The 10,523-nt window shown below is 36.2% G+C and overlaps 1 protein-coding gene across 1 annotated transcript in view; it reads right to left on the minus strand.

Moving 5' to 3' along the window:
- Positions 1-10,523, minus strand: part of LOC106460193 (transcriptional enhancer factor TEF-1-like) — a 54,220-nt gene that overhangs the window by 22,107 nt on the left and 21,590 nt on the right. Inside the window, exon 2 of the mRNA XM_013919880.2 lies at positions 9,224-9,526. Coding sequence (XP_013775334.1) covers positions 9,224-9,365 — 142 coding nt within the window. The 5' untranslated portion in view covers positions 9,366-9,526. The remainder of the gene's footprint in view (positions 1-9,223; positions 9,527-10,523) is intronic.

Below are 10,523 nucleotides of genomic sequence, written 5' to 3' on the forward strand. Positions count from 1 at the left end.
AGCAAGACTTGTCTGTCACTCTTATATTCACATATTAATAAAGAATTGAAGTCTAAATAATGATACAGATATTTAGCAAGACTTGTCTGTCACTCTTATATTCACATATTAATAAAGAAGGGAAAGTCTAAATAATGATACAGATATTTAGCAAGACTTGTCTGTCACTCTTATATTCACATATTAATAAAGAAGGGAACTCTAAATAATGATACAGATATTTAGCAAAGACTTGTCTGTCACTCTTATATTCACATATTAATAAGGAAGGGAAATCTAAATAATGATACAAATATTTAGCAAGACTTGTCTGTCACTCTTATATTCACATATTAATAAAGAATTGAAGTCTAAATAATGATACAGATATTTAGCAAGACTTGTCTGTCACTCTTATATTCACATATTAATAAAGAAGGGAAGTCTAAATAATGATACAGATATTTAGCAAGACTTGTCTGTCACTCTTATATTCACATATTAATAAAGAAGGGAAGTCTAAATAATGATACAGATATTTAGCAGTATTTTCCGACCACATTTTAATAAATAAGTCCAAATAATGATACCAATATTTAGCAAGAGTTACTTACCAGTCTTTTATCCATATTTTAATGTGACAAGCATAAAAATAGTATAAAGTTTCTCAAATTTTGTGTTTATATCTGTTAACTTTCTTTTCCCATTCTTCTATAAATGCACATACATATATATTATCTTCACCTTTTTCTTTTTTCTTCTCATTTTTTTCTACATATATGTATGTAAGTATATGTTTTTATCCATCTTCTGCTCTATGTTTATCTGTCTGCATCAGGCACTGGAAACGTCAACTTTTATCTCTTGAACCATTCATAGATCACATAGTGTGGAGGACACATTGATTCCTTAGAGCGTGGTTTTAGCCCTTACGTAGTGTCTTTCTCCTAATAGTCCCCAGCGCCAGAAAACTTTGTCAAAAGTATTTCAGGAATGTACATTAATGGAGGATATCAATCGTCGTGTGGCGTTATATGTGCACGCAGAATATTCGTCTAGCTCGCCTGGTACTCTCTCGCATCCAAACCACGCCTGGAATCTCGATATTCCAAGCTACTCATCACGATTCCACTGGTCACCATTCAGGTTAGCAACTCTACAAGTATACTGAAATGTTGGAACTCAAGAGAGATATATATAACTTTAAAAAAATCAATAAAAAAGCAGAAATATGTAATCGGAGGATACAGCATTTGGTTTCTAATCGTTGTAAGCAACCTTCAACAACCTTTGCCTATAAATAATATAACAGTGACTATGTGATAATAAAACTAATATGTTTGCCTGAATGGTGTTCTATCTCGGTGTACTTACTTAGCCAAAGAGTGAAAGACACTGACAGCACGTGGTGAGAAACAACTGTCACACCAAACGTCATTCAAAGAAAAGACAAATTACAAAATTTGATTCAGGTTAGTTGATTAAGGTTAAGCCACACAATCTCATTAGTTTTGGAATGTCTCTTTCAGTACCTAATGCAATTAAATATCTACAATATCACGAAAACAGACATGCGCGTGAAGCTGGAATGAGGATAGCACATCCCACCCACCCTCCAGCAATTTTTCCAAATGAATTTTATTGTGCTAACTCATTGAGTTCAAGTTGCAAAAACAAACAAAAACGAAACCTAACAACATTGTTTTGTTCATGGAGATACAGGAATATTCACGCCTCATTTAGCATGTGTATCTTCTCCCACTTATTTGGTTCCTTGGTGGGTCAGCGAAAAGCTTGAGGACTTGTTAGGCTAAAATCCGGAGTTCGATTACTTGTGGTAGGCAGCAAGCACATAGCCCATTGTGTAACTTTGAGCTGGAAAATAACCCCTTATTTGTTATTTTAACCACTAAAATGTTCATCTTAAGAAATATTCTGTAATAACAAACACAGTGACAACTTCGGTGTTTTGTAGCACACCCTGAGGTGCGAAAGAAGGAACATCATTACGGTAGAACTGGTTATAACTGTTACTTATATCTTATAATCTGTGTTTGGGTATTTCACTGAGCCTGAAAACAGAAGTTTTTATGTCATGGGTAGTGGACATTAATTCTCCTTTAATGACGTTGTAATTTGTTAATTGAAAGTAACTTGACTGTGCGGATCGTAAATATGCGTAACTTATGTTTACGTAACTTATGTTTATGCAACTACTATGTGTGCATGCGTACTAAAGTACATTTTGTATGACGTTTTGTACAGGCCCTCAGTGTGTGTAATTTTGTTAAACACGAAAGTCTTAGGGCCTAGTACCAGAAATGTTTCCAATAACTCAAAGGTAGATCGTAAATATAGGATGACCTTGTATCACCGGCGATGTTTTTATTTTAGAATTTTCGCGCAAACATACACAAGAAAGCACTTTGTCAACACATCCACCATCAACCCCTGGGCTACTCTTCTTTCACCGAATAGTGGGTTTTGACTGTTATTCCTATGATGTACCAACGACACCTATGTGCATCTTGGCGGTAACGGAACGAGAACCATGAACCCCGAGGTTCAGTGTCTGGGCACCTAACTGCTAGGCCGCGCCCGGTCCCAATACGTATATATCACATGTTTGTACGTTAAACTCGGTTACCATCGGACATTTTGATAAACGTATAACCTGGTCTTGTAATTTACATCTAAATATATTACAGTGTCATACTTGATATTTGTGCGGGTTTGGACATAAAAAATCATACTGATTAAGAACTGTGTGTATGGGGAATCGTACAAATATTAACGAAATGTGGTGGGATTGTACAAAACAACATACTTCTTAGGAACTGAGTGTGTGGGGAATCGCATAAACTTAACAATGTGTGATTCATGCAAAAATTTATCTCAGATTGGCTAACGTTGCCCCAAAAGTTGATGACGCAAAGTTTATCGGCGGATGACAGTAATAAAGATGTAATATATTTAAGTGATATTTTTGTGAACTAAAACGAAATGGAATATCCTGTGTTTGTCTCGAGTGGATAAAAACTTTTGAGGGTTTTCAAAGCAAACACCAGGAGTGAAATGGCACTTCCCGGCATTGCGTTTTTTATTCAGAATGAATCGAGTCGGATCATTGAGAAAGACGCGCACACACCAGATCCCAGACAGGCAAAGCATTTTTTTTTTTTTTCAGAATGAAAGGTGGGAGAAAGTGAAGAAGGGGGATATTCTGCGGGTTTTATTCTTGTACGGTGGAGCTTTAGAGCAGGTGCACCACAACTTAGTCCCATGCACGGCTCTTGTTACGACCTGGAGTGACCTTACGAATCACGTGACAGGAAACATACGTAGTGGCCTGGAGGTTTCTTCGTTTTCTACTGATGATGAAAACCTGATAAGACTGTCGTAGTTAGCTGACCACGGGATTATCAACCAACCTGCAAGGCTTATTTTGGGGGGAAAAAACCTAGTTAGCAGATCAAGGTTTCCACATAACACACATGTGCGTTTAGCTAGACCTTGCATATAACGCTCTGTTGGAGCTCCAGTAAAACTGTACCTCTTGAACACTAGTATTTACTTAAAATTAATGCCGTGTGTTTATATTTTAGGTTACGAATTTTTGTCAAAAGTTTTGCATTATGTAACACAAGCATACTGAATATAATTTGAGGGTTGTGTTTCCAAATCATCAGATAGCTTTCAAAAACTGACAAAAATGTTGATGGCTTGTGCTAATTATTTATTGTGTCGCCATCACAAGTTCTAACTATATCACCAATAGCTGTGTTTGAAACTTCAAACATACAGGTACAGTATACGTGTATGACATCTTCAATAGGTAATGAGATATAATACCAATATGCGTTTAAATTTACAATTTAAAAGCTGTCTCTCTTGCATTTAGGAAAAACTCTACATTAAACCTATAGTCTACAGGACTTGCAGTTAAACTCTACATTAATCCTATAATCTATAGGGCTTACAGTTAAATTATACATTAAACCTATATTCTACAGGGCTTGTAGTTGAACTCTACATTAAACTTCTAGTCGTACAGGACTTGCAGTTGAACTATACATTAAACCTATAGTCTACAGGACTTGCAGTTAAACTCTACATTAATCCTATAATCTATAGGGCTTACAGTTAAATTATACATTAAACCTATATTCTACAGGGCTTGTAGTTGAACTCTACATTAAACTTCTAGTGTACAGGACTTGCAGTTAAACTCTATGTTAAACCTATAGTCTACAGGACTTGCAGTTGAACTATACATTAAACCTATAATCTATAGGGCTTACAGTTAAATTATACATTAAACCTATATTCTACAGGACTTGCAGTTGAACTATACATTAAACCTACATTCTACAGGGCTTGTAGTTGAACTCTACATTAAACTTCTAGTGTACAGGACTTGCAGTTAAACTCTATGTTAAACCTATAGTCTACAGGACTTGCAGTTGAACTATACATTAAACCTATATTCTACAGGACTTGCAGTTAAACTCTACATTAAACCTATAGTCTACAGGGCTTGCAGTTGAACTTTATATTATACCCATAGTCTACATGATTTGCAGTAACTCGGTGATATACACGTCCTAAACCATGTGTGAGTCTTTTTGTACGCTCAAGTGTAATAACATGAACGAAACAACATTGTTTCTTTTTAACAGAACTAAAGTACAGTTCATCAGGAACGGTTTGGGAAGAATGCCTGTTTCTAGCGTTATTGTCATCCCAGCTCCATTGGCAAACAGGGTGGTCCAAAAGTTAATATATACTCTAACTTTCCCTCGTTTCAGGTTAATATGCGAATGCATACGTGTGAACAATGAATAAACATGACCCACAGATTGAAAACCGATCAGTTTGGATGCTGCAAATCAAATGTTGTTCAAATAGAAGAGATCCAACAGTTGTGGAACAAATTTTCGAATAACCTGTATATAAACAACGTTCAAAGCCACTATAGTGTTTAAAGTTCGTATATTTGAATAATATTCCTTTAATGCCATAAAAAAGAGCGCTACACTATCATTATACATTTGCTATTATTCAGAAAGTTCAATATAAAATAATATTCAAAATTCTGCAACAGGGTGAAGCGAGATCGAAGTTACACAGAAATAATGACATTTTAAACGGTTATTTAGTTGCTATACTGGAATCCATAACCATAACGACTCCGAAGTTAAACTATAAATAAAATAAGCCTGATTCATAGAGATGTTTTCTCTGATTCAACATCGCATTTGTTCGTTAAAATTAGTCACAGTTAATTTTAAAACTTGTAGGCTGAACTGGGTAGCATGTGACTAAGTTAAGATGGTCAACACTGAACCAGTCTGAGAAAGCTAAGTTGGGTAACAACTGACTAGCCTATGTTGAACAACATCTGACAAAGCTGACCAATCTGAATAAGCTAAGTTGGGCAACATCTGTTTAGGCTAAGCTGAGTAACAACTGATTAGCCTACGCTGAGCAACAGTTGACTAAGCTAAGCTGAGCAACATCTGACTAGCTTATGCTGAGCAACAGTTGACTAGGCTAAGCTGAGATATATCTGACTAAGCTAAGCTGTGCAACAGCTGACTATGCTAAGCTGAGCAACACCTGTCTAGACTAAGCTGAGCAACATCTGACTAGCTTATGCTGAGCAACAGTTGACTAGGCTAAGCTGAGATATATCTGACTATGCTAAGCTGAGCAACATCTGGCTAAAGTTTGCAAATACATTATTAATAAATCTCAAGTTTAATAGTCGCATAATAACTTAATTTCATGTTATATAAGACAAATTTTGCCTAGTTCAACGTAAACGGATGTTACCTATCTTAGCGTAGTTCGATGTTGCCCAGCTTAGCCTAGCCAGATGTTGCCCAGATTAGTCGTTTCATCAGAACTTTTGTAGGAGTACGGATTCTTGATTGTAATTTCCAACTTAACCAATGTTATAATCACAAGAACAACTGAACGGCTCCTTCGAATAGTCCACAGAACTAACAAGATTTTATTTTCACTTGAGTTTTTTCTTCATTCTGTGCTCTTCAGCGGGAGCCATATATTAATACGCTCTCATTACAGAAGTGATTACTTGTATGCGGAAGAACATTATACTTACACGATAGTAAACTGGCAAACAACGATTTATAAGCATAATGATAATTATTTTATGTAGAGAACATACTATATGTTTTATCAAAATATTGGTTTGTTTTCTTTTAAAAAATGGTTCGCATATTTACTGTAGTAGGGTGTAGTTTGTAAACATAGCATCTGATTAATTTAAAGCAGGTTCGAATATACATTATCATATGAAGTGCGTTAAACTTAAATTTTTGCGACCAAAGTTTCTCGAAAAGGCTGAAATTTTATGAAACACCAAGCTAACATTTATGTAGTTTCCATCTTGGATTGTTTCATTTCACTACGAAGATCTGACTAAGCTTTATGTTGGAGACATGGAAGAATAATGACAGGTGGCGTAAAAAACCTGCTTGATAAAACGTCACAACACGTATTGGTTGCAGGTGTCTCTACATTATAGATATAACAGAAAAGCATTGTGTCTCCCTTACCTCGAGTACCCGCGAACAGCTGGGTCAGGCTCTGGGGTCATTTTGCTGGATTTAACTTCCATAAAGTTCTGTACGTTATCAAATATTGCTTATTTTATCGGCACGAATGGTGAAAGTAAACCTTGACCCGAGTTCTTTATAAACCCTCTCTGCACGCGTAAGTGCTTACATTAGAGATGGGTTGGGTTTTTTTCGCTACAATGTATCGCTATATCAGCGTTTACCGAAAAAGGAGCTAAGCTGAGATTAGCTTTAACGGTGATGCTTTAGGAAGAAGTTGCTCTGCACATCTGCTTGCACCTAGTTTAACATTTCTATAGTTTTTAATGTTCTTTTTTTCTGTGAGGTAAAACTGACAAGTCCACAAAACTGTTAAGTCATGTACGAGTATATGGCAGATTTCGTTTCACACTTTGGCAACCTCCCCGTAACTTCTGACGTAGTAGGTTCAAGCGCGGATTAGCGATCAGGTTTTTAATACGTAAAGCAAGGCGTGTAAGTCCTCTTTCTACCTAATTATTACCATGTCATGTACCAGCACGTCTTGCTTTGAACCAACATATCCTTAATTACTTCACTTAATTAGAAAGCTATTAGATTACACGTAGATTGCACCCAGATCTTATCTAATGCTTTACAAAGAATAATAATCTTTTGCCGGTTTTAGTGTGTGTGTGTGCGCCATCAACTTTAAATGAGGAGTATTCTGACGTAACCACCACTGATTAAGACTGATGAAACACTCAATATTTAGCGAATGTGTAACTTTTATTCCCCACGAGAAGCATCGAATGAGAGTGGGCGTCGTGTTTAAATGTGACTCAGTTTTTCATGACTCAGTTTGGTACCTTGTTATTTTTGTCCTGAAAAACCGACAGGTGGAACAGTCATCGGGCAATCGACAGTACTTGCACGCTCTTTTCTAAAACCGGTACTAGCTGTAACCGTAGATGCCCTTCATTAGTGTCCCTGACCTATTTAATTAGTTATTCGAATTAATTAAATAGCAGAATTTATTTTGAACGTACAAGCGATTAAAACTCCAAATTTGTTTAAAATAAATATGTTTTTTTTGGTTTGGACTGATTATTTTTTTTTGTTGTTGAAAACAAGAAGAAATCACTAATTCACACGGTAAACAAACAAATACGTGAGAAGTTGACTTTTTCGATTTAGCCTTCAAATGGGCTTTTCAACAACAATATATGTCTCACGTAAATACAATTTTACATATGTATGACCTCCAGTAAATGGCGATTTTTTAAAGTGCCTGTAGCCAGTTGCAGTATAATTTGTATAAATGGATAGCTTAAACACCAAGGACTGTATCTGCATCATCGTACAACTACTCTCCAGCTGTTCTAATTTTGATCAACATCGCGGTTTGATTGCTGAAAAACGACGTTCTTCAAAGATGGCGGCACTAGCGTAATTTTAACGTCACAAAGGTAAGATAGTCGTCAGTCTCTGCTCGGTATTCAGTGATTGTTCAATACAAATCGCTACAAGTGGTAACGTTTGTGTAATAATTGTTGTGGCAAAATTTATTATTTCAAGATGAATTCAAATGACCATTCTGGTGATGAACTGCCTTTCGATAATGGAAGATGTTCTACAAGCAGAACTTTTTCTGGTGCTATATCATATACGTCATGAATTTTTCAACATGGTCGTTTTGTTAATTACATTTCCTGGGCTTATGGGCAACAAATCTGTCACTTGATTAAATATTAGCACGAGTTGTAGTAGCGATGATAGTACAGGTTTGAATGGTTGGTACTGTGCTACGATTCAAACGTCCTGGTATGAGTAAGTAATTTATGCCCCATTCGGCATAACTAAAACTCATGACTGTTTTTATCATTTTCTTTAAAATAAGAATATACTAAATAAAAAAAATTTTCTTCGTAACTTAAGAATTCTATTCACTTTGCATTCAGTTTCGAGTCCTCTGAGCCCGGCATGACCAGGTGGTTAGGGCACTCGACTCGCAATCTGAGGGTCGCGGGTTCGAATCCCCGTCTCACCAAACATGCTCGTCCTTTCAGCCGTGGGGGCGTTATAATGTAACGGTCAATCCCACTAATCGTTGGTAAAAGAGTAGCCTATGAGTTGGCGTGGGTGGTGATGACTAGCTGCCTTCCTTCTAGTATTACACTGCTCAATTAGGGACGGCTAGCGCAAATAGCTCTCGTGTACCTTTGCGCGAAATTCAAAACAAACAAACAATCGAGTCATCTGTGAAGTAATGAAGCCTGTACGTTGAGCTAGCATTGAAACAACTTCTAGTTACACATCGACCAACCATTTATATTTTATATACGTCGGGATAATAAATTATAAAAGGCAAGCCCCATCAGTTTCAGAAAATGGTCCTCCTTTCTTCAGGGGTCGACAATAATTACCTTTTTTTGTCTCTCTGGAGAAAGATAAGATAAATTCATTTACGTTTGTTTTACCAATTCTCAAGGAGAATTGGCGCCAAAATCAGCTTTACTGGCAGCGTTGAGGAATGAGTAACTAGCTTTTGATCTTAGTCTCACCACCAAACTTAAATTTCTTGAGATTTCTACTGCACTTACACAAATAAATATGTTAGAAGGTGGCTACAGGTGTTTGTCTGACATGTGTTTCTTTGTTTTCAACGTACTATAACTTACCGTACATCTTTCCTTCGTCAGAAAGTATTATTTTTCTTCGTCCACAAGGTGGATAAATGGCTAATGCCTCCTGAAAGCTCTGTTCGATATCGGGACTCCATACCCCCTCTGAGTCATTAGCACCAATTTCTCCCTTTCCCATTGAGGAACTGTCTTTACTATTGCTATCGTCCGAACCATGAAGATCAAGAGGTGGGGGCGCTGCGGTACCATCACTAGATGGCGTTGAGTTTGGGCCCGAAAGGGGCGGAGCTGAATTCCAGTGAGAGGAAATTGTGGCGGCTGGAAATGGCACCCTACGCACTGAAAATAAAAAGAGATTATGAATACGTTAGTTCCTCTAAAATATTTAGCAAAGACAGGACATATTATTGTTAATATTTTTTTAACCAAGTACTAATGAAACTTTAAGTGGAATACATAATCCATTCTTGGGCCAGAATGTAGAAACGCCTAAAATCAACAAATAAGCAACAAAAAATGAATTAGAAGTAGGCATTTAAAAATCCGCATGTAGATACATAACTAACATTTACAAGGCTTTGTAGATTCTCTCTTCTTTTGTCTGCTGTAAGCCTGACAGGAGTTGTGTCAGTGTACTAGAGGGAAAATGAAACATTTCCTTAAAAAAAATGGATGGTTTCATAAAACTGTCGCTCAATGTACTGTTGCCTAAGAGATTTAAAGACAGAGATTTCATTGGTTTATGTGGTGTGTTTCAAAGTGGAGTTCTGGGGCAGTACTTTCCACAGAAAATATTACATCATATTTTCCATGTCTCAGACGTCATCATCCAAGAACAATGCACGTTTGATCATGCACTATTCATTCAAAAGCAAACAAAGAAACAAAAAAAAAACATGGGTAGGTGAAACATCACCAGCACTTTCTAGTGAAATAATTAAATCTTGGTTACTGGTTCAATTAAAATAATTGTCCACAATAATTACGTAAAATACAACAACAACACATGTTAATAGTATTTTCCTATTGAGAGTAGAAAGTAGAAACATTAATAAATCATTAATGTTTTCTTAACTCGTCGTTCACTTGGAGATCAGTGATTTGTTACTTATGTTAAATTTGTAATAAAATTTTCATCGTTACCCATTCAAGCCGTCTCCAAACTAAATTACGAAATTATTAACGTTGAAATTCTTGCATGGGTAAATAATTAAGGTATCAAAATAGAAACAGCTTTCAAAGGATAATTTAAAAAAAATCAATTTCGATCCTGGTGAACAAGGACTAATCTTCAAACCTTTCGAATTGCATCAGTCTTGAACTTTTCTTTTTCTAG

Source organism: Limulus polyphemus, unplaced genomic scaffold, assembly GCF_000517525.1.
Source record: "Limulus polyphemus unplaced genomic scaffold, Limulus_polyphemus-2.1.2 Scaffold726, whole genome shotgun sequence".
Taxonomy (NCBI): domain Eukaryota; kingdom Metazoa; phylum Arthropoda; class Merostomata; order Xiphosura; family Limulidae; genus Limulus; species Limulus polyphemus.